At 39.6% G+C, this 25,777-nt stretch overlaps 1 protein-coding gene across 1 annotated transcript in view; it reads left to right on the plus strand.

Annotated features, from left to right (window-relative positions):
- The first annotated feature begins 10,454 nt into the window (after window positions 1–10,454).
- LOC121370448 (tumor necrosis factor ligand superfamily member 10-like) overlaps window positions 10,455–25,777 on the plus strand; it is a 56,761-nt gene continuing 41,438 nt past the window's right edge. Inside the window, exon 1 of the mRNA XM_041495680.1 lies at window positions 10,455–11,408. Coding sequence (XP_041351614.1) covers window positions 10,929–11,408 — 480 coding nt within the window. The 5' untranslated portion in view covers window positions 10,455–10,928. The remainder of the gene's footprint in view (window positions 11,409–25,777) is intronic.

The raw sequence follows: 25,777 nt of genomic DNA on the forward strand, positions 1-25,777 counted from the left end.
TGAACGGGCCGCTAAGCAGCTAAATTGGCCGCAGTCTAAGTGGACATTGTTAGCCGTGTCTAAGTTTAAGGGGAAGGCTAGTATAGCTTATAATTCAATGAGTGATGAGCGAGAAAGTCAGTACGACTTAGTTAAGGCTGCGGTGTTGAGGGCGTATGAATTACGACCTGAGGATTATCGTTTACGGTATAGCGAGTTGAGAAAAACGCAGGGTCAGTCTTATAGTGAGTTTGTGGCTAAGAAGGCAGGGATGTTTGATAAATGGGTTGTTTCTCATCAGGTAGAGTCATTTACCGAGTTACGGGAGTTGTTGATCTTACAGGACATTAAAAATGGATTATCAGTTAGCTTACGTATTCACTTAGAGGATCGTGAAGTCAAAAAGATAGGGGAGGCAGGTATAGTGGCAGATGATTACGTGTTAATACACAAAGCTCAGGCAGTACCGGGTAGCTCTTTACAACAGGGTGATAAGAAGAAATTTCAGCCAGGTTTTTCCCGGGAAAGTAACTATCGGGGAGAGTCATCTAGTTGGTCAGCTAGTCAGGCAAGGAATGTACCTGGTGGGCAAAGTAAGGATAGGCCTGCATTATCAGCCAATGCACGAACTTTTCGTCCACACTGCAGTTACTGTAAAAAGGATAATCATCTTATCGGGGACTGTTTTAAAAGGAAACGCGATAATGCGCAAGTGGTCGGTTTAGTGAGGTCAGCTCCGTTAGCGAGAGAGTTAATGGTTAGTCCCATGGCAGAGAAAGTAAACCCGTATGTGTCCACTGGTATGGTTTGTGATGTGAAACAAGAGTTGTGTCCTAAGGCAATATCAATCTATAGAGATACCGGGTGTAGTCAGAGTCTGATAACGCAAAAGTGTTTAGCTGGTATTGAAAATTCAGACATAGGACGTAGTTTGGCCTTAACCTCGGTTACTGGAGAAAAAATGGTTGTCAGGTTACATAAGGTTTTCTTGTGTTCGAAGTTTGTGACGGGACCAGTCATTATGGGGGTTGTGAAGGACTTGCCCGTTGAAAACATAGGAGTTTTGTTGGGAAATGATTTGACTAGTCAGTGTTGTCAGCCGAAATGTGACCAGTTGTTAATTAAAGACAGCCCTTTACCCATAGAAGAGTGTGAGGTTGATGAGATTAGTTATCCTGCGTGTGTAAAGACTAGGGCTATGGCCAGTAGGTTATCACGGGATCTAGAGGATATTTGTGATTTGTCTGATACGTGTGTGAGCCATGAAATTGGAGTGGATGAGGTTATCAGTAAAATGGTAGATAAGTCAACTGACAAATTAAATGTGGTGGAACCTGTTGATCTCCCGCAGAGGGGAATTGAACCAGCTGTCTTTGATAGAGGGGATTTACCTTGTAATAGACAAGAGTTAATTCTAGAGCAGGGGGCTGATCCAAATTTGTTGGCAGCTCGCACTACCTTGTTAACTGTGGACAAGGGAGTATTAATAAATAAGAGAGTTAGAGATCGGAGGTTGCCGGCGACCGAACTAGCTAGGACGCAACTGAGCCATGCTCAGAACAAAATAAAATCAGAGTTTGATAGGAAGGCTAGGAAGCAACTGAGCCATGCTCAGAGCAAAATAAAATCAGTGTTTGATAGGAAGGCTAGGAGTCGGGAATTTAAACCAGGGGATAAGGTGCTGCTGTACCTTCCCATTAAACGGGGTTCATTGCAGAACAGGTATTTCGGGCCCTATGTTGTGCGCAAACGGGTTAATGAGACAGGGTATGTGATAAACACTCCTGATAGGGTTAGGAAACGTAGGTATTGTCACATCAATTTGCTAAAAGGTTATTTTGACAGACTGCCGATAGTTCCAGAGAGACCGGTCCAAAATGAGAGACACTCAATTTCCTGTGATGACGTCAAGACTGCGGCGATCAAGTTGGCCAACGGCCAGATTCTAGCAGACTTGAACCCCCAGCGAGCAAAGCTGACTACATTGATACAAGACAATGTTTCCATTTGTCAGAACCTTCCAACGGTTACCAATACTTTAAGCCAAGATGTGCGCTTGGAACCCAACGCTACACTGCGTCGACAGCATGCCTATCGGAGAAAACCGGGAAAATGTGCGACGCTGAAAAGGAAGGAAACGAAGTTCCATTGGTCAGGTGAATGCGAGAAGTCATTCAACCGTATCAAGCAGATGCGCTACTCGTCTCCCGTGATGGTAGCACCAGACTACCGAATGCCTTTCAAGCTAGCTGCGAGAGCCAGTGACGTGGGTGCTGGAGCTGTGCTGTTCCCAGAAGACGAAGACGGACTGGACCATCCTAATGAAAGCCTCCAACCAGAGAGTTTTGAGATGGAGTCTTCTTCTGCAAGAATACCCAATTACCATCGAACATATCAAGGGCACATCCAATGTAATCGCTGATGCCCTGTCCCGAAGTTGAACGTTATGATAATGTGTTGACATTCTTTATTTCTGTTTTGTTTATATATATTTTATTTGTATACCAGGGACTCAGAGACTCAGTGTGATTACTGGTAGTCACCTTATTATTACCTGTGTTATAAATGTCCGTATGCGTCGGTTAACGCACCTTTTTGTTTTAATGTAGTATATTTCCCTATTCCTAGAGTAGAGGAAATATCCTTTTTGAGGTGGGGGTGTGTCACGGTACATGCTCTTAAATTTGTTTCGCCTGTGGCGATTTTAATTGTGTTAGAGGGCCGTGTGCAGTTTATTGCCCGTAGCCCAGATGGGCAACTTGTTACGTAATACTTCGCACGATCGGACATTCCAATATGCACTTAGTCCAGCTGCGGAGGCCATGTGGCGAGTAGTTACGTAATACCTCTGCGAGTGCGGTTTTACAACCGTGATTTTGGCGACGATGGCGTCAGTAAGTCTGACGATCAGAGAGAAATAATACCGACTCTAGTAGAGTCAGACTATGAGATGATACGTGAGGTACCGCCTTGTACTCCCAGGCAAATCCTGATTTATAATAAATAGCTAGTGTTTTAGAGATATCGAGAGAACGAATTAGGACGGCTCCAGGGGATCACGAACGTAGTCCGTTAGGACTTGGTAAATATCATTTCCGCTCTGTGTATAACCTTGATGTGATTGATGTGACTTAAATATTTTAATACTGTATTATACCAATATTCTTTAGACAGTGTCTTCGGTCATCTGACGAAGTAAATCGTAGACTTTTTGTTCTAACATTATATGAGTATTTGGTAATATAAAGCTTAGCCAGTCATCCTAGAAGACCCTAGGTAAACTGTAGGTTATTGTCTTTATTGTGATAGGTACCAGTATTAATTTTGTGTTACAGATTACTGAAAGAGTAGTTAAGGGTTAATTAAAAATTAACGCGTTAGGAATAGAGCTGTAATTCCTTTATTAATTAAGTTCCCCAAGAAGCGTTCCTAAATTATCACACGTTACTGAACGAGTAGTAAGGGTTAATTAAAAAATTAACCAGTTAGGAATGGTGTTGTAATTCCTTTATTAATTAACTTCTCCTGTAAGCGTTTCTCAATTATCACACGTGTGGGTGTGGTGTAACGGTGAAGTGATTCGCATATTGTGTAACTAGACACCTAGAGATTAACTAATTAAGTGATCAGTTCTGGGTTGTTATTATTGCTGTTATTAATTTACTACTACGGCTGTACATTTGTCAGCGTAGATTAATACAGATTCCAAAGTGTATTGTGTTTTTGTTGTGTTTTCTAGAGAACTAACGTGCTATAATAATATATACTTATATAAGATCGTATCTCTGATCATACCTAGAGACGAGCCATACTAGGGTTTAACAGCCTGTTACAGAGAGATCTAATAGATATACAAGTAGGAGAGACATTTAGATAATCGTGTTTTATTCGGTTACGGGAATTATAGAATCCCCGTGACAATGGTAGTAGTTAACTCTATTATAACCTTATCGAGATGTGTTAAGGGTTTGTAGATGAACCAAACTTGGTGTAGTGTTCATTTCCTCACGCTCAAACTAGGGCCTGCACCTTTAAGTTAGCCAGCGGGATGTGGGTCAGTCGGACTTCCTCGGCGGAGCCATTGCTTTTCTCCCGTTCTAGCCTGTGACCCCCTCCCCCCCCCCCCCCCCCGCCCCTCCGACTAGTATATCAAAGGTCATAGTATATGCTGTCCTGTCTACGGGAAAGTGCATGCAAAAGATCCTTTGAGCTTGACCCTAATGAGGAAAATGTAGCGAGTTTCCTCTGAAGACTGCGTCGAATGACCAAATGTTTGACGTCAAATAGTTGATGATTAATTAATCATTGTTGTCTTGTTCCATCTGATTCTGTTGTCTACTTTTTAAGTTATTTCTCTGCTTATTTCCAATTGGGGTTCAATCACGCTGTTCTGGGCACATCCCCATCACAAATAAAAACAAAACAAAGCACGAAAACGAAAACGAAACAAAACAGCAAGAACAATCGTGTTTTTGTTGTTTTGTTGGTTTAGATTGTTTTGTTTATTGTTTTTTTTAATTATTATTAATTTTAAAATAAGGTGTGTTTTTATTTGTTAACCTGTCGGTGTGTACTGACACACCGGCTATGCATTTTTTTTCAACAAAATGGTTTACGTTTCTTGAAATTGTCCAAATTTTAAATGCTCTTTCTCAAAGTTGTAAATATTTTAAATGTTGCGATTTTCACATGTATTTGTGAATAGAACTGAATTAAATTGAACTGAATTGAATTCAATTCAATTCAACTGAACTGAACTGAACTGAATTGTAGTGAAGTGAATTTAAATGAACTTAACTGAAATTAATTAAAATCATTTGAAGCAAGTTAAACTGAATTGAATTGAACTGAATTAAATTGAATAAACTGAATTGAACTGAGTTGAATTGAATTGAACTAAACTGAACTGATTTTACTTAAACTGAATTGAATTACCCGAATTGAATTGAACTGAATTGAATTGAATTAAATTAACTGAATTGAATTAACAGAATTGAACTGAATTGAATTAAAATTAATTGAATTGAATTGAAATAATATTTAACGAAACCCCAGCACGAGGAATATAACGGTCATCTGGGTGTCTTGCTTAAAAACTGCATACTAGTGGATAAAACAAACCATCTTTGCATAATTAATTCAAAAATATAAAAATTATACTGTGCTATGACTCGGCGTAAACAGTACTTTCCTCAAGAATCCTTAGTGAGAAATATGTGTAAAAGGCTTTTACTTGAAGATGAATTCCATGTTGTGATGAACTTTCTTAATATCCGCTGTGGGGGGGGGGGGGGGGGGGGGGGGAGAAGTTTTTTAAAATTAATTGTGTGTGCTCTTCAGCCATTCTCGTTTGTCTGGTTTATGCGCCAAAACCTGTTACTGTATTTTTTAAAAGACGCAAATGGTTTTTAAATGATTGATATATTATAAATGTCGATACTTTGTGTTTTTATTCTGTATAATATGTTTGTATATTTTACAATTTAAATGTAGTTTTAGTCTCATAACTCCGTGGTGAGTGACCTTTATATTGTTTAATAAGAATGTTTCTTATGTATTTTATTGTATAATTATATTACGTATATTACGACATTTAAATCGTAAAACACATGTTTACGATTTAAATGTAGTTTTAATCTCATAACTCCATGATGAGTGACCTTTATATTGTTTAATAAGAATGTGTGTTATGTATTTTACTGTATATTTATATTCCATACAATATGTCTGTATGTTTTACAATTTAAATGTATTTTTAATAAGAATGTGTCTTATGTATTTTATTGTATATTTATATTCCGTATAATATGTCTGTATGTTTTACGATTTAAATGTATTTTTAATAAGAATGTGTCTTATGTATTTTATTTCACATGTACCCGTCATCGCGTATCCATCAAAATAGCAACCAGTTGTTGGTCAAAATGGAGGTGCAATGCTAAGTTTAGTATGTGATGTCACACGTTAATTTGTCGGCCACTCTGACTGGATTTATAATAACTATTATACATATATAAATAGTAGTGAATCAAAGTGCAGGACATGGCACAGTGGTAAATCGCACGTCTGATGTACGGTCGGTCTGTGGGATGGTACATACGATACCACTAGTTGCTTGTGTTACGCTTTACTGTTCGTGGAGACAGGACATGGCACAGCGGTAAATCGCACGTCTGATGGTCGGTCTGTGGGATGGTACATAAGATACCACTAGTTGCTTGTGTTACGCTTTACTTTTCGTGGAGGCAGGACATGGCACAGCGGTAAATCGCACGTCTGATGTACGGTCGGTATGTGGGATGGTACATACGATACCACTAGTTGCTTGTGTTACGCTTTACTGTTCGTGGAGACAGGACATGGCACAGCGGTAAATCGCACGTCTGATGTACGGTCGGTCTGTGGGATGGTACATACGATACCACTAGTTGCTTGTGTTACGCTTTACTGTTCGTGGAGACAGGACATGGCACAGAGGTAAATCGCACGTCTGATGTACGGTCGGTCTGTGGGATGGTACATAAGATACCACTAGTTGCTTGTGTTACGCTTTACTTTTCGTGGAGACAGGACATGGCACAGCGGTAAATCGCACGTCTGATGTACGGTCGGTCTGTGGGATGGTACATAAGATACCACTAGTTGCTTGTGTTACGCTTTACTGTTCGTGGAGGCAGGACATGGCACAGCGGTAAATCGCACATCTGATGTACGGTCGGTCTGTGGGATGGTACATACGATACCACTAGTTGCTTGTGTTACGCTTTACTGTTCGTGGAGACAGGACATGGCACAGCGATAAATCGCACGTCTGATGTACGGTCGGTCTGTGGGATGGTACATAAGATACCACTAGTTGCTTGTGTTACGCTTTACTTTTCGTGGAGGCAGGACATGGCACAGCGGTAAATCGCACATCTGATGTACGGTCGGTCTGTGGGATGGTACATACGATACCACTAGTTGCTTGTGTTACGCTTTACTGTTCGTGGAGACAGGACATGGCACAGCGGTAAATCGCACGTCTGATGTACGGTCGGTCTGTGGGATGGTACATAAGATACCACTAGTTGCTTGTGTTACGCTTTACTTTTCGTGGAGACAGGACATGGCACAGCGGTAAATCGCACGTCTGATGTACGGTCGGTCTGTGGGATGGTACATACGATACCACTAGTTGCTTGTGTTACGCTTTACTTTTCGTGGAGGCAGGACATGGCACAGCGGTAAATCGCACGTCTGGTGTACGGTCGGTCTGTGGGATGGTACATACGATACCACTAGTTGCTTGTGTTACGCTTTACTGTTCGTGGAGACAGGACTAGGCACAGCGGTAAATCGCACGTCTGATGTACGGTCGGTCTGTGGGATGGTACATACGACACCACTAGTTGCTTGTGTTACGCTTTACTGTTCGTGGAGACAGGACATGGCACAGAGGTAAATCGCACGTCTGATGTACGGTCGGTCTGTGGGATGGTACATACGACACCACTAGTTGCTTGTGTTACGCTTTACTTTTCGTGGAGGCAGGACATGGCACAGCGGTAAATCGCACGTCTGATGTACGGTCGGTCTGTGGGATGGTACATACGATACCACTAGTTGCTTGTGTTACGCTTTACTGTTCGTGGAGACAGGATATGGCACAGCGGTAAATCGCACGTCTGATGTACGGTCGGTCTGTGGGATGGTACATACGACACCACTGGTTGCTTGTGTTACGCTTTACTTTTCGTGGAGGCAGGACGTAGCACAGTGGTAAAGCACGATCGGTCTAGGATCGATCCCCGTCGGTGAGCCCATTGGGCTATTTTTCGTTCCAGCCAGTGCACCACGACTGGTATATGAAAGGCCGTGATATGTGCTACCCTGTCAGTGGGATAGTGCATATAAAATATCCCTTGCTACTAATGGAAAAATGTAGCGGGTTTCCTCTCTGTGCCCGTGTCAAAATGATCATATGTTTGACATCCAATAGCCGATGATTAATAAATCAATTTGCTCTAGCGGTGTCGTTAAACAAAACAAACAAACTTTTAATAAATCAAATTATTTGTATTTAATTTCTGTGGCTATGCAATTTCAAACTATAGTCTTTACATTCCACAGCAAAAATTAATAAAATATCTTTTGGGTTATTATTAATCTTTGAGACTGACTCTTTAAAAACATTTATAATGATCACTGTGTGGGTGTAAAGATTGCTCTAAGTACATTATAATATATTCATGCGTCATGCACTTGACAATCTTAAAACAATAATAAAATATGTCTCTTTCATGTCTTTGATCATCGTTGAAATTCATGAATAAAATATTCAACTGCACTATTAAATATTAACTAAGATATAAAATGGCATTACATCAATAGCTTCAAAGACCATCCCCGCTTATCACTATTTTTTCCGGGCGGGGGGGGGGGGGGGGGGGGGGGGGCGGACCCAGTAAATAGTTTAGGGAGAGTCCAAGAGTCTATGTGTAAAGGGGCATATGAACCAACTTTCTACAAAGGGCACTTTAGTGAAACTTGTACAATAAGGGCTGAATTTACAAAGTCCATGTTTAACTTACATGTGTGTAAGGAAGGAAGGAACACATTTTATTTACGGTTATATGGTGTCGGACATATGGTTAAGGACCACACAGATATTGAGGGAGGAAACCCGCTGTCGCCACTTCATGGGCTAATCTTTTCGATTAGCAGCAAGGGATATTTTATATGCACTATCCCATAGACAGGATAGCACATACCACGGCCTTTGATGTATCAGTCGTGGTGCACTGGCTGGATTACACGCGTGTAACTACATACATTTACAATGCTTAAACAGCTGCGTTTAAGAAAAACAAACTCCGTCAATTCGGCCCAAATTGTTCCAAAAAGGTGTGTTTTAAATTTAGTTTTTTAGACCCTTGATTGTTACTGTGTCTTAAGTTCTTGGCGCGGCGCGGTGCGGCGCGGGCGCAGAACAATCCCCCCCCCCCTCTTAAAAACCCCAACACCCCCCCCCCCAAAAAAAACCCACACACACAAAAACAACAAAAAAAACAAAAAAAACAGACGCTAAAAACAACGAGCTCATACGAAATCTCCGCTATTACTGATTTTTGTTTTTACGCGTCTGCTTTCGGGGTTCCGCGTCGGCGCCGCGCCAAAGAATCGTGAACACGGAAAACAGCACTAATGGGATCTGATGTAGCTTAATGGTAGAGCGTTTGGCTAAAGGATGAAAGGTCAAACCTCATGGATATATAATTCTATTTCATGCCAACCTGCTATTCGTTGTGTAAATGCTAAATTACTACTACTACTACTACTACTACTACTACTACTACTACTACTACTACTACTACTACTACTACTACTACTACTACAACTACAACTACTACTACTACTACTGCTGCTACTGCTGCAACTACTGCTACTGCTACTACTACTACTACTAATATTATTATTACTACTACAGTACTACTATTATTACTACTGCTAAATTACTACTACTACTACTATTACTACTGCTGCTACTACTACTACTACCACTACTACTATTACTACTACTACTATTACTACTACTACTACTACTACTACTAATACTAATAATAATAATAATAATAATAATAATAATAAAACAAAAAATAAAACAATAAATAAAACAATAAGTAAAACAATAAATAAATAAAACAAAATTAATATTTACTTGTTTATTAATTACGCTCTAAAACGTAACAATGGATGAAAATACTCCTACTTATTATACTACTAACCAAAACAAAGTTACAATACATCATGTTCTGATTATAAGATTACTTCTATCAATTAACGATCAATTCACGCAGCTAACAAATTCGGGACATCAGTGAGAATTAAAACTAGGAAGTATCTGTGTTATTTGTCAGACGACAAAAAGAAAAGAAAGAAATATCTTGTTCGGGTTACTAAATTAAATCCGGATAAGCTTGTCGTAACTTGTTCATTAACCGGGTGGGTTAATCTACCCGTGTTAATACGAAAATACCTGGCAGGTAGCTGGATTACTGCCAGGTAGAAACACAGTCCTTTTTCACTAATGTCAAGATCGGCTAAGTTTTCTATTGAATTTCTGTTCTATTCAATAGCATGGAATCGATATGGCGTCTCATATAAACGTATTCAACGATCTGTCATGCATCGGTGATTTTACCATTTGGAGAAGTGTTTGTTATTCACAGTTTAGGCTTTCTGAATATTCTGATGATTTTTTTTTTTTTTTAATATATTTTAATTCCTAATCTTCTACCGATGAAAAACCACAGCGCTAATTTCCCTCTGTGTATCTATTTGTTTGCTATAATTAGGCAATATTGTCTTTCTAATTACGACGCTGGTCGCTATGATTTATCGCGAATAACGCAGTCAATCGGCCAGTTTTGTAATGCCGTTTATTTTACACGCGAACCAAGCGTTCGCTCTCTCGCCAGCGATCAATCTAGCGGTGAGGCATAGTTACATATTTGTCATTGGTCGATAGCGCCCACGTGATCCGTTATGTTATTATTGTAGGTACACAGATGCGGTAGCGCTGAGCACGGCAGCGGTGGATTTCCTCGCGAAAAGGACACTTTTGTTTGGGTTCGCCGTTAGGAACCTGCCTTATTGACGCCGGGAGATGCGAGTGTGAAATCGGTCTGTGAGTCCGACCTTCTGACGGTTACCGAAACAGCAGACGACACTCGTGTATTTTAAAAACCGTAGCAGACGGCCTAGCATTGATTGTCGGCCATTTCTCCAGCTCTTCTGCTACTCTACGGTAATATATCGTCTGCTGTTCATGGAACCAAGAGCTTCTCTGTGATTCCCTTTCTGTCTGTTTTGATTTTGGTTTTTTCCTTTTGTTTTTTTCCTTTTTTTTTCCCTTTCTTCTTCCGTCCTGGAACTTGTTCCGGGAGTGAGATAGAATTACTCCAGAGATGTCAGGTCGAATGGACTCCCCTCCCAACTTCATGGACAGAAATCGCGACCAAGATTCGGCACAGACACTTTTAGATTCTAAGAATGTTTCCAGAGCCAGCAACGGCAACGCAAGAGAGGAAAAAGCCATGCGCCACGACTACGATCGTCTGCAAGAAAAGCTCGCGCGAATCACGTGCTACCTGTACGGACTGGCGACCATCGTCGTCTTCGGGATGCTCATCCTCATCGTCATCATCGCCGTCCTGTACGGCAAACTCAGCTACGACGTCGCTCACCATTCCCACCAGCCGAAAGTCGGGGAGCAGATCTCTAAGATTCTGGAGGACGAGGAGTTGTGTTTCTTGTGTAGTACCCTGAAGCTGGGACCGAGTCCCCAGGAGGAACACATGTTGGATCCGTTTATTCGAAAGGACGATAAGGACGGGGAACAGTGTTGTGTGGAGAGCCCGTCCCAGCTCATGGATTTACTTAAGCTGGTGAGTAACCTTGAAAATTAATATTTCACGTTGCTTATTCGTATTAAATTTTGATCGTAATTTATAAACCGGGCCCAGGGCTTCCAGAATGTTTTATAAAATTCACTAGCCTTGGGATCAGTAATTAAAAAAATGTACTAGCCACAATTAAAACTCCGCTAGCCCTATTTTACTTTAAAGTAAAGACAATTTTACTAATACTAATAATCAGATATGTCACCTCAAGAGGGAGATAGAACTTAAAAAACACTAAGATTCATTATTAATGAGGTAGGAGTGGGGACAGAATATTGATATTTACAAAATAGACTTAAATGCAGCATTTGACAATTTTTTCCACTAGCCGTCGGGCATGGTAATAGTTGTTATTTACTAGCCCAACATTGAATATCACTAGCCACGGGAGGAGTGGGGCTACCATAATTTAGAAGCCATGAAAGCGCACTGAACAAGCTCCCGTCACATGGCAGTAAAATGCTAGATGCATTTTTGTTTCCGAAAGCAAAAAAACCCACAACGAAGGTGTGTTTAAAGTTTGTTTTTCTTTACTGACACCAATAGAGCACACTGATTTATTAATCTTCTGTCATTGTATGTCGAACATTTGCTAATTTTGACATATAGTCTTAGAGAGGAAATTTGCTACATTTTTCTATCAACAGCAAAGGAAGTTTTATATGCACTTTCCCACAGTCGTGGTGCACTGGCTGTAACGGGTTTTGACGACTAATGCCTGGTACATATTAAATATATTTTCTTATTTAGACTGCCAGTGTATATGTGTTCGTGTCCTGGTATTTGTAGAGCCATTGTTAATTTTCTTCGTAATATATATATATTTTGACGTACGTACGAAATTATCGGTACGTACAATCCCATCTGGCCTACTACAAACATTAGGACGACCACAAACACCTTGTTTAAACAGACACTGATAATATTCTAAACAAGAAAATATCTTTAATTGTAATCTCAGTCATCAAGAACATGTTACCATGGCAGCAAACTCGGGATAGTCTCTTTAAATCTTAATCCAATATAAAATGCTCTATTCAGTCGCATTGATCAAACTCCGTCACATGATAGTCAAATTATACGAGTCGCATATTTTTTGTTTCGGAAGTAATGGTACTGCAGAAAAAAGCCGGAAAAAATTATATAAATTTAAAGAAAATTTTCTTCTTAACCGTTTAAGGTTTTTTTTTAGACTATTAACTGCTCATTTCCCCCCTCCCCAAACAAAAAATCCTAGCTACGGCCCTCACTCAGCCCGCCCGGCCTGTACTGGGTTTCTGTTTGTTGGGGTTCAGTGACCATTTTTTTTTTCTCTGTGAAAGATTATAAACCTGGTTAATGTAAGACGCATTCTGTTCGTAAGCAATAGTACTGCGTCTGTTTTTGTTGAGGTTCTTTGACAAAAGTTTCTTTCTCTGTGAAAGATTATCAAGCTGGTTAATGTAAGACGCATTTTGTTCACTCGTAAGTAGTGGTGCTGGGTTAGTTTTTCAGGGCCGTACCCTGATCAAAATCCGGGGTGGGGGCACTACTTTTTATAAACAAATGAAACACTATACAAATTAAACCCTGAGATATGTATACTATTTTCTGGAGTAATTTTTTTTTTTTAAATTGAGGTTCTCAGGGGGTCAACTGCCCCCCTGCACCCCACCCACCCGGAAGGTACGGCCCTTGTTTTTGTTGGTTTTCTTTTACATACTGTTTTTCTTTCTGTCCAAGTCTACAAGGGAGCAATATTTTGCAGACGTCAGTCAACTGAAAATGTGCCTAAACCATTTATGGGGGGTACCGCAAATATAACACATTTTTAAAATATAATATTATTAGGCGTAATCCGGCATAACAAATGAATGTAAATGATGTCCGAAATTTAATGCGCGAACAAAAAATGGGTTACGCACAAAATTAGGTTTGTGTCAATGACGTGAGAACGAAACGATCGTTCTTGCTATTATTTGAAATCTGTTTCAGTCGCATTTTTTCGTAAGCAAAGGTATTGGGTTTGTTGGGTTTTTTGTTGGGTTTTTTTCTTCTTTTTTTCTTCTTCTTCTTTTTTTTTGGGGGGGGGGGGGTGGTGTTGTGTGTGTGTGTGTGTGTGTGTGTGTGTGTGTGTGTGTGTTTCCAAACACATTTTCCGTCTATGTAAGATCTTATTAAAGTAATTTAAAGACGGAAATGCAAAAGAGGAAGAATATTAGAAAGAACCCCACTAATTTCCATCAAGTCTTGTATCTAGACCCAAATATCCATACCCGTACCATCCCACTGGACACCACACACTCACGACTGCCATTGTCACGAAGAACCAGTGACTTTTCTAACTAGTGACTTTTGAAACGAGTCCCATCTAAAAAAAAATACTGATTTTTTTTTTTAATCCTTTGTCCTGGTATCGATTTCATTTCAGTTCCATTTTTCGTGATCGCGAATTCTTGAATTCTTTAGACAGAATTCGACATACCTAATGGACAAGTGTTTATGTTTGAATTTTGAGTCTTCAAGTATTTAATTTCCTGATTTAGTTTTTGAAATTGCTCACCTACAGTACTAAACGTTACCTACATGTACATAGGAGATTGGGTCTTTTAAATGATAAAAGTAACTATACCAGCGCTAATACCCACAGAAGAATAACATTAATGTGTCTCCTGTAGTAACGAAAGAAGGAAGGAAGGAATTTTTTTTAATTTAACGACGCTCAACACATTTTATTTACGGTTATATGGCGTCAGACATATGGTTAAGGACCACACAGATATTGAAGGAGAAAATCCGCTGTCGCCATTTAATGGGCTACTCTTTTCGATTAGTAGCAAGGGATGTTTTATATGCACCATCTAACAGACAGGATGACACATACCACGGTTTTTGATATATCATGGTGCACTGGCTGGAGCGTCTGCAGTAATGAAGCAGTCTTCCAGAATACCACCAGGTATGATAAATAACAAAATAATCACACGTGTCGAACAATGCATTCTTCCCACGTGAGTGTTTCTCAAATAACCCTCGTCACTCTATATACATTGTGTGTGTGTGTGTGTGTGTGTGTGTGTGTGTGTGTGTGTGTGTGTGTGTGTGTGTGTGAGAGAGAGAGAGAGAGAGAGAGAGAGAGAGAGAGAGAGAGAGAGAGAGAGAGAGAGAGAATATGTCTATGCGCGCGCGCACGCGTGTGTATGTGTGTATGTGTGTATGTACTGCCTGTCTGTGTTGGTCAACAAACTAAACGTAATCTAAAACAGCCGTAATACATTAGCTAACTAACTGATAAACAATATCCAGGGAAATAATTGTTAATTATAATAAGTATCAAAATGTTTATTAGCTATATGCATTGTCCTTAATCAATATTGCCCTCTAAGTTTCTGTCTGTTTGTTGCTATCTCCCTATCTCTCTCTCTCTCTCTCTGTTGCTTTGTCTCTGTCTGTCTTGTCTGCTTACAGCTTTCTGTCCCTCTGTCCCACACTCTCTCTCTCTCTCTCTCTGTTGCTTTGTCTCTGTCTGTCTTGTCTGCTTACAGCTTTCTGTCCCTCTGTCCCACTCTCTCTCTCTCTCTCTCTCTCTCTCTCTCTCTCTCTCTCTCTCTCTCTCTCTCTCTCTCTCTCTCTCTCTCTCTCTCTCTCTCTCTCTCTCTGTGTGTGTGTGTGTGTGTGTGTGTGTGTGTGTGTGTGTGTGTGCATCACTTGTACAACTACTCATATTACCGGACGAAGGTGATGTTGAGATGTTAGCGTGATTCGACGTAATAAGACCGGATCTCGATCTCTCTCTCCAGCTGAACTAGTATCGGCAGTAACAGCTGGTCACAGTTCAGTGTGACTAGACATTTCGATGCATGTAGCACGTGTCTACACATATTAATAATCAGTGGCAATGAAACAATGTGTTAGTATTTGTGAAGCGTTTTCAGCGTCGCGCTGCTATTGTCATTCCGAATGTAAAGCGTGTGTTGTGTGTATTCAGAGTTTGAACGAGTTTTTATCTGCTTTGTTTGCTCAGCCTTAATTATCATATGTAAGGTTTATATTAGTGTAAAAATTGCAATCATGGGAATTTGATCTTTATTATTTAGCAATTTAGAACACATGCATTTTAGTAATTTGGGATCCAATTTAGCTGGCTGCTGGCAGCGTTAGATAGATAGGAATTTTAAGTGGCTATCAAAGAAAGGTAAAGAAGAAGTTTTATTTTGTTTAACGACACCACTAGAGCACATTGATTTGTTAATCATCGGCGATTGGATGTCAAACATTTGGTAATTTTGAGATATAGTTTTAGAGAGGAAACCCTTAAAAATTGTCCTCCATTAGTAGCATGGAATCTTTTATATACACCATCCCAGATATAGGATAGCATATACCACAATCTAATTAAAATTAGCTCCACTATTACATGTGGATCTAACACCAGCCAGTTGGAGCTCATGTCCCACCAATCAAAACCTTACTTGCAGAATCATGCCAGTGATTTAAAAATAATTTGAAAACATTCCGAAATATCCTGAGGGTATACGACATGTTTCGTGTGAATTACGAATGCCGTAAAACATGTTTTATTTTATAAAATAAATAATTTGTAATGTAAAACTGAAGACTGATTTAGTTGGGGTTTTTTATATAAATAAATAAATAATTTTTAATGTAAAATTGAAGACTGATAACCCACCCCGTACGTATTGGTATGGTTCGCTGTACTGCAGCCACTAAAATGGACTCGCCCGATATTTTTAGAATTTGTATGCTCCCAAATAACGTTATAAAAGGCGAAGTGTGATTGGTCAATATTTAAATTATTATTTACAGACGAAATGTTACCTGGACATTGGGGACTACGCAGTGTTGTTAGTTTTAAATCACTGGCAGGATTCTGCAAGTAAGGTTTTGATTGGTGGGACATGAGCTCCAACTGGCTGGTATTAGATCCACATGTAATAATGGAGCTAATTTTAATTAGATTGCATATACCACGGCCTTTAATATACCAGTCGTTGTGCATTGGCTGGAACGAGAAAAATTCCAGTGGGCCCACTGACAGGGATCGATCCTAGACTGATCGCGCATTAGGCGAGCGCTTAACCACTGGCTACATTCAGCCCATTCCATGTAGTCGTATAATACAGGTAACGTAGCACTGAAAATTGTTTAGGATTTTAAGTGATTACTTAATACAAGTGATCGCTGAGTCCAGGTGGCCGCTTGAACAGGTTTGAATGTAAACCATCAACGTTAATTTTCTTATAGTCGCTCTCTATTCTTCGATTCGTATTACATAGTATACATATATTGATGTATGTAACATTTATTGGAGACAATTAAAGCTGCAATCTCGAGTATGTTTTTAAAAATAATTTGATCATTTACATTGGACTGCGTAGAACTAGGTATTAAAAGCGATGACATATGAAACATTTTTACTTTACTTTTCAATATAATTTGTTCACGCTTGACACCAATTTGGCCCAATATTATTATTCTACAAACTACTGATACCTTCAAAATAGAACTCTTCTGGCTGGCTCATCAACTACTGTTCGTTTGCAGACTTCAAAATTTAATCATCTTCCAAAACGTTACCTCGAATGAAGGAATACACCATCCCACATTACTTTTCTTACAGTTGCACGCCATCCTTCGCTATTTATTGACTATGCATGCTAATCTAGATCACACAAAAATCTATTATTCTCCGTTTTAACATTCAAAAGCGGGCTGCTATTCCACTGTGTTGTGCTACATATTGTTAAAAAGGCAGCGGACGATAATCATTCATAGCATTAACACGAGAGTTTGTTAAAAGTGCACTTGTATTTGTATTTTGCATTAATAACTGATTTTGTTGTTTTGTATTTATAGTGAAGCGAGACTGTAACTTTAAATAGAGAACAAATCGATATATATATTTTTTTTTTTAAACTGCTGAGAAGGAGAAGGACCTCTCCACCTGAAATTAGTGGATATTGGTTTTATTCGAACTGAAAAAAGTGTTTCTTTTGAGCTGAAATATACTGAAGTACCATAATATTATGTGTGTAAGCGTGTGAAATACATCACATAATATAGATAAAAGTTAATGACGTAATAAACAAAACTTGATGACATTTCATCATTTTATGTCTGGCATTTTTAGGCACGGCGGAAGCAAGTAGACATTGGGAGGGGGGGGGGGGTGACAGATTGAGGGCGCAAAGCAACGTTTTTAGGGGGTTCGGGAGTATGCTCCCCCGTAAACTTGTGAAAACTAGATGTCCTGAAATGCAATTTCCTACATTCTACAGGTAAAATCCATCTCTGCCATAAGGTTTACTCCTACTAATATTTTCCGCCGTGCCTGATTTATCCAAGAACGGACTACGCTTATTAAAGCCGCACACCCTAGTTCCATCCAGCGAAAATAAATTATAATTTGGTTAATCTACAAACCTGTAACACACTTAGATCACGCTTTTATCAAATGGAGTGAAAAAGCAGGTTTTATATCGATAAATACCATGGGAATCCCCATGTCCCAATTGCTTAAAATAATTTTGAAAGTTAGTATTCTGATGTCACCTCTCCTGGACATGTTCCAACTGTTCTGTCCTGGTCGTATCCCTTCTCCAGATATCGTAAGACTTAGCAAAATTATTGGTTTTAAGGGTTTGTAACGTTTTGTATTGAGACACTTACTTGTCTGAACTTTATTGTTACTGAAAATGTTCACGAACTGTGAAGAAAAATCTCACAAATGAACAACAACAAATCGGATGTTGATTGCGCGAACCGTGCACGAGAAAACAAACCGAACCAAAATGATAACGGTCACGTGATATACCAACGTCTGTGACATTAAAAATAGATTGGACCTCGCTTACTTAACGGTTTTTTCTCGACAACACGTTTTGTTAAAAAATGCAAAAAATGCATTTCGTGGTTTTACAAACATCAGGATTACCAAAAAGCACTTCAGGTGAATGGAAATGTGTATTCTAAATAATAAAATGTAAGTAAAGTGCAATTTTATTTGTGAAAAATGGGGTTTAATAGCGAAAAACAACGCCGTAATGGTTAACAAATAAACGTAACTAGGGTGTGTCCCTTTAACATAATATTGTCTGAAGTCATTCATACTTTCTCATCGATGTGAACTGCGCGTAGAAGAACAAAACTAAAACCAAAGTCAAAGTCAAAGCCACAGCTATAAACATAAAGACGAAGATAAAATAATCATAAACATCAGAGCAGTGAATAATCTGCCGTGTTTCGGATATGAAGACACATCATTGAGAAGTAAATTAACATACAGGTATTAGATAAACATGTCAGCTGAACGGTCAGCGACACTTGCTTGTGTTACGATTTATTTAACATGGTAACCTGATTGCATCTTGTCTCTTCATCTTTCCCCATCTTTTCCTAGTCCAGCAAATAACGAAGCTAAAATTAAATGTTTGTTTTGTTTAACGACACCACTAGGGCACATTGAATTTTTTTTCATTTCATTTCAACTTATTTTCGTGCTTATATCCAATTAAGGTTCAAGCACGGTGTCCTTGGCACACATCTCAGCTATCTAGGCTGTCTGTCGAGGATAGTGGGTTAGTTGTTAGTGGTTAGTGAGAACAAAGAGGATGTAGTGGTCTTACATCTACCCAATGAGTCGTTAAAACTCGCTCTGGATGGGAGCCGGTACCGGGCTGCGAACCCTGTACCTACCAGCCTTATGGCCGATGGCTTAACCACGACACCATCGAGGCCGGTGTTATTGGATGTCGAACGAATTTACATTTTGTAATTTTGACTCGTAGTCTTCAGAGGAAACCCATTACATTTCCATTAGCAGCAAGGGATTTTTTATATGCAATTTCTCACGGCATTTGATATTTCAGTCGTGAGGCACTAGTTGGGGCGGGGGGGGGGGGGGGGGGGGGGGAACCAAAACAATCAGAGAATGAGTCCTCGGGGTCATTCGACCCAAAGACCTCAGGCAAGCGCCGTATCGACTGATCTAGTTTTATGGTTATACGATACCACTAGTTACTTGTGTTACGCGTTACTTTTCGGGGGGCGATAAAGCGTTCGGCTGATGCGCGGGCTATTTCTCGTTCCAGCCAGTTCACCACGACTGGTATATCAAAGGCCGTGGCATGTGCTATCCTGTCTGTGGGAAAGTGCATATAAAAGATCCCTTGCTACTAAGGGGAAAATGTAGCGAGTTTCCTCAATGACTGTCAAAATAACCATATGTTTGACATCCCATAGCCGATGATTAATATATCAATGTGCTCTAATGGTGTCGTTAAACAAAACAAACTTTTAACTTTACTTTTCGAGCGCTGTTTGACAGCAGTGCGATATGATAATCTGCTGTGTATCTCTCTGTACCTCGAGATGTGCAGCGAATTCTCGAGACAGCATTAACAAGCAGACATTTTATCAAAACGTGTCATAAAGTGATGTGCGGGATAACACAAGTGTTTTAGATACTGGGTGGCGCCACCTGGACACACGGGCAGAACTAGCAACGACTTCGAAGCCGTGCATGTCCGTTAATATAGAACACTAATTTTAGACGATACCACTAGTTAGTACATCTTGTATATCTGAATTTTATTCTATTCTGAACCATTTTGTTTTAATTCGAATTTTCTGTTATGTTCTGTTCTGTTCTGTTTGTTCTGTTTTGTTTTGTTCTCTTCTCATCTCTTCTTTTCTCTTCTCTTGTGTTGTATTGTGTTGTGTTCTCTTCTCTTGTGTTGTGTTGTGTTGTGTTTTATGTAAATTACGTTACGTTAAGTCATGTCACGCCAAGTCAGGCACTGTCACGTTTACGTTACTTTCTATTTTATTTCATTTAGTTGTATACTATTGAATTCTATTCTATTCTTTTCTAAGTACCCTGCCTTACCTTATCCCCACCCCACCACTAACCTCCCCACTCTACTCTACCTTTCATGTTCTGTAATAATAGTGTTAGCTTTGTTTTTCACCCATTGACCTAAGATACACCTATTTCCCATTTTAGATGAGTGTCATATAATGCATGCATCCGTTACCCGAACGTTTTATCTTACAGTTATTATCCGGCGGCTAAAATAGTAAATTACGGAGCAGGCCTAAGGCTGGAAAACAAATTTGTTGTTTTTAGTCAGCACTATAAATATATCCGCGGGCGTTCCGTTTACTCTGTATTGAATATTCTCTTACTATTAATCACTTTTCTTTGTTCGCAATGTCGGAACCCGTTACGTACAATACCAGCGATTTAATGTATGTTAATGTTGTGATTTCCAGGCCCTTAGAAACGGAGCGGGGGGGGGGGGGGGGGGGGGGGGGGGGGGGGGGTACCTTTGTGCTTCTTTTCAGAAATATTAGAATTAATTTTTGTTATACAAGTATTATATTGGTTGGTTGGTTCTTTCTATTGCAGTTATTAATGTTTTTGTAAGTTATAGTTTTGTGTGTGTGTGTGTTTGTGTGTGTGTGTGTGTTTGTGTGTGTGTGTGTGTGTGTGTTTGTGTGTGTCTGTGTGTGTGTGTGTGTGTGTGTGTCGGTGTCTGTGTGTGTGTGTGTGTGTGTGTGTGTGTGTGTGTGTGTGTGTGTGTGTTTGTGTGTGTTTGTGTGTTTGTGTGTGTCTGTGTGTGTGTGCGTGTGTGTCTGTGTGTGTGTCTGTCTGTGTGTGTGTGTGTGTCTGTGTGTGTATGTATGTGTGTATGTGTGTGTGTTTATGTGTGTGTGTGTGTTTGTGTGTGTGTGTGTGTGTGTGTGTGTGTGTGTGTCTGTGTGTGTGTGTGTGTGTGTGTGTGTGTATGTGTGTGTGTGTTTGTGTGTGTGTGTTTGTCTGTGTTTGTGTGTGTGTTTGTGTGTGTGTGTGTGTTTGTTTATTTTTGGTTTTGATTTGTTTGCGTTGTTGTTTTTGGTTTGTTTATTGTTGTTGGTGTTGTTGTGGGGTTGTTGTTATTTGCTTTGTTTTTGTGTCAACTGTTGGTTTGTTTGTTGTTGTTGTTTTGTTTGTTTGTTGTTGTTTTTTTGAGGGGTGGGGTTGAGGGTTTGTGGGTAAGAATAGGGTGGATTTTTGGTTGTTTTTGTTGCTTTGTTGTTGTTGTTGTTGTTGTTGTTGTTATTGGTTTACGTTTTTATTTTGGTTTCTGTTTTAGTTCTTTTTTGTTAGTGGCTTTTGGTGATGATCCTGTGTAACATTTAAACACCAATTGTTTGGTGATTTTATCAAAAATCCTTTTTGTTTGAAACCTACGCAGATAGGAAACCAACACAATAGGCACATTTCTCGTCCAACTACACGCGTCTCAAGTGATCAACACACATGTCCGTGCACGCCTTTTGTGCAAGATTAATCCCAGATTTGTATTACGTTTCCTCAATAACGGAAGCCGGTGTTTTCTCTATAAAGAAAATAGCGGATTATTTTTGTGAGCCTCGGGCTGTTTTGCCTTATGTGAATCGTAATATTTTTATAACAGAGTTCGGGGAAGTACGTTGAACCAAATAGCGTTTGAAAAAGATTAACATGTATTGTTGCCGAGTTTGGAGGATTGGAAGTCGGACCTATTGTTTGTGTTTGTATTCTTAGCATGTCAGTTTTCAATATCTTTAATTGAAGCCATCATTAACAAAATATGTTTGAACCCGAACTACTCACAAAAACGACGGATAGGTGGGATTTATGCATGGGTGTACAGGCTCCCATTATTGGGGGGGGGGGGGGGGGGGGGGGGGAGGGCCGATTTTTGCCTCAATTAAACAAAAGTGCCCGAATCTGGATTACAACGTTTATTCATATTAGCATTACTACCAAACAGCTGTATAGGGTTGCAAAAAAATCGCCACGCATTTTTACATGGGTTACAACTAAGACTGTGGGTAGAATAATGAAATTTCATGGTGAAAAGTGTTCAGGCCAGCTCATTTTGTCCGAATTTCTTTATTGTTTTTGCCCGAATTTAAGGATTTTCTCCAGGACTGGGGGGGTTGCCCACCGCCCCTGTTTCGTACGCTTATGTATGTATGTATGTGTGCGTGTATGTATGTATGTATGTATGTATGTATGTATGTATGTATGTATGTATGTATGAACTTATGTGTGTGTTTTAAAATGCTGTTTCAAGTTATATAAACGCGGGTTAAAGGCATATTGTCACAGACCACGTGACCTATTTAATGGTCTAACAAAGTATTACCTGAACAAAAATAATTTGATTTGTCTCTAAATGTACTTTATTCAATCATCTTCATAACCACCATACTCCATTTATTAATGACATTTTGTAAAAATAATTGAATTATGGCAATGGTCCATAATTCAAAAACTAAAATTGCCGAGAGGGTTGATATGGATTTCGCTCCATCATGGTTCAGTCAAGGTGATGCGATAGCTAGATTTGGTTTTCAGCAATTAATGTAATTTTTTATTTATTATCCATTTATAGAGAAATAAGGTCCTTAAATCCATGACAGTGTGCCTTTAACTTGCACATTATTATTTTTTTAACTTCTGTTTTAAAATGTATGCATCATACCTTCAACTATATGCCCATAAAAACTATGGCCAAATAATTTAATTTAATAGCAAAAAAATTAAAATATATATATACTCTTTTTTAGTGGACTGACGGAACTGTGCGCGTTCAGTTGTGGCAAACACTCCGTAACGTTATGGCAGTCAGGTGTTGCATACAAGTTCGCTGTCTTTGTGCAACACACCTGTCTCTGACGGCCCTATATATTTGACAGATTTGTGGATTCTCCGATTTCCTAAGATTTGTTACGACGTAATAAAACATAAATTTAATTGTACTGATTGCGACTCTGTAAAGATTATGTATGTTATCGGTTAGGCCTAACTTGCATTATTTATAACGATTAAATGTGGGGGGAAAAGCTAAATATGACGCTAGTAACTATAATAAACCTATATAGCACCTTTAACGGGTATATCCGTACTAAAGGTGATTATTTCCAGATCCTTTCAGCGAACGTCAGCCAAAACTTTGTATAAATGAAGATTGCTTTTGTCTTTTCTGTTGCTTCTCACCTTTTTGCGCCAAAGTAAAGCTCCATCACTAAACCGGAAGTGGAGTCGTGATTGACGTATTTCGCCCGACTGTGACGTGTATAATGAGCGCGAGCGTCTTGGCGCGGTTACCATCAATGATTAACTAGTTACACGGTAGATTTGTACACTGATCGTATACTTTAATACGCCTGTTATCGCCCGGCCCGCGCGATGCGGTTCGCGCCCAATTAGGGAGGAATGAACGACACACGTCGTTTTAGTTCTGGTGCGCCTGCAATTACATTAGAGGGAAACTTCACACCGACTTGGAAATGTGGTCGATAGCTTACCACTGTTCTTTACAAATCAGAGGCGAATGCAGAATTCTTGGTGGCTTGAGGTACATCTTTAAAAAAAAGCTACAACTCTGTACAGTATTCCAAAATATAGTGAAAACTAAAAGAAACGCGAATATAATTTTCAGCCATAATATTAATATTTTTTTCGTGGGGAGGGGGTCTTTAAGAAAGATTAACATATAATGATATTGAGAAAAATTACAGGTTGATGCATACTGTGTATCATTTCACAGAATTGGGTGTTTCTAATCAAGTAAACCTGTTCTAATTATAAACTAATAATTTATTAAAACCGCGATTTGCGTTTCTTTTTGAGATCAGTATACAGTCCCCAAAACATACCTGTCTTGGTAGAAAGAAGTGGTTCGCATCCCGAGAGAGAGAGAGAGAGAGAGAGAGAGAGAGAGAGAGAGAGAGAGAGAGAGAGGAGAGAGAGAGAGAGAGAGAGATGTGTGTGTGTGTGTGTGTGTGTGTGTGTGTGTGTGTGTGTGTGGTGTGTGTGTTTGTCACTAAACTAACATTCATTTCTAAGTAGCCGCTGATTAAAAAATGTCCTGAGGTTTTGCTAAACAAACGTTCCTTTCTTTCCTCTCCCTAATAGCCGCTGATTAAACAATGTATTATTAGTGTGTCAATAAACAAATATTCCTTTCTTCTCCATAATGCGATATACCCACGCTGATTATGGTGTATTAGAATGCCGTTAAACAAGGAACAACAAGCCGTCTCTTTACTTATTGCTAACCCTAGTAATAGCCGCTTCCTAACAAAGAGCAGGCGTATCGCTAACATCATTACACATATTTTTCGTCTTCGTTCGTTAAACGATGAGTTACCGGTTACTGTCCGATAACGTGACTTCTCCTCATTAAATCACAACCCGTGGCGCATGCTCGTTGCTATCAGACCCGACATAATTTGAAACAAATCAGGCATAGCAATTAGTAATCCGCCATCTGCGATTCGCCTGTTATCAGCCTCTGTGAGATATCACTGCGCTGTGCGATATCAGTCTCGGCGGTATCAGACACACGGCGACTGGCTTTGGTGATGTAGTGGTTAAAGTCATCATACTTGAGGCTGGTAGGTTGTGGGTTCGCATCCCGGTACCGGCGCCCACCAATAGCCATGTTTTAATGATTTATCGAGGGTGAGTTACTGTAAGAATTAATTCGGTACTCGTTTTACAAGGTCGTGTAATGTTTTGAGTTAGCGTCACTGCACCGCAGGGCTCGAATTTAAGAATATGTCGCCCACGGCAATTTATATATAAAAAAGAAGCTGTGGATGAAACAGACCACCGACGGCAATTTTGAACCTGTAGACGGCAAAAATTGTAGTGACTTTTTTGGCAGCAAATAAACATGACTAAAAAGTTATTTTGTGTCGTATAGACGTATTTCAAATGTACAAATGTTACACACTGGCAGACAGTGTACACCAGGTGTATACGGTTTACTGACAGCAAAATAATTTTTATCCAGTGGCACAAAAATGCCGTCGGTTATGCTCCCGACCTACGGTAATTTATTACTTAACGACGGCAATTTCGAGCCCTGTGTCCGGTTTCCAAACAAGCAAAACTTGTGTGCAGTCACAATACTGACCATTGATCAACCAACCACACCTTCCTTCCTCTCCTGCTTCCCCCCCCCCTCTCTCCCCCTCTCCCCCCTCTCTCTCTGTCTGTCTCTCTGTCTGTCTGTCTGTCTCTCTCTCTCTCTCTCTCTCTCTCTCTCTCTCTCTCTCTCTCTCTCTCTCTCTCTCTCTCTCTCTCTCTCGATGGTAACGTAAATGTTAGATGGTAACGTAAATGTCAAAACTACGAGTACTTGTAATGATGCTTTCCTTAATCAAATAGGGAAGAGAACTACCACCCCTATACAACTTCCCTTACAATCGTCATCCCTTGCTACATTCTACACTAGAGAACAAACAAACAACAAAAAGAGCAACCAAAAATCCCCCCAAAACCCCACCATTTTTACAAACAAACAAAACAA

Source organism: Gigantopelta aegis, chromosome 1 (genome assembly GCF_016097555.1).
Source record: "Gigantopelta aegis isolate Gae_Host chromosome 1, Gae_host_genome, whole genome shotgun sequence".
NCBI classification, from domain to species: Eukaryota; Metazoa; Mollusca; class Gastropoda; order Neomphalida; family Peltospiridae; genus Gigantopelta; species Gigantopelta aegis.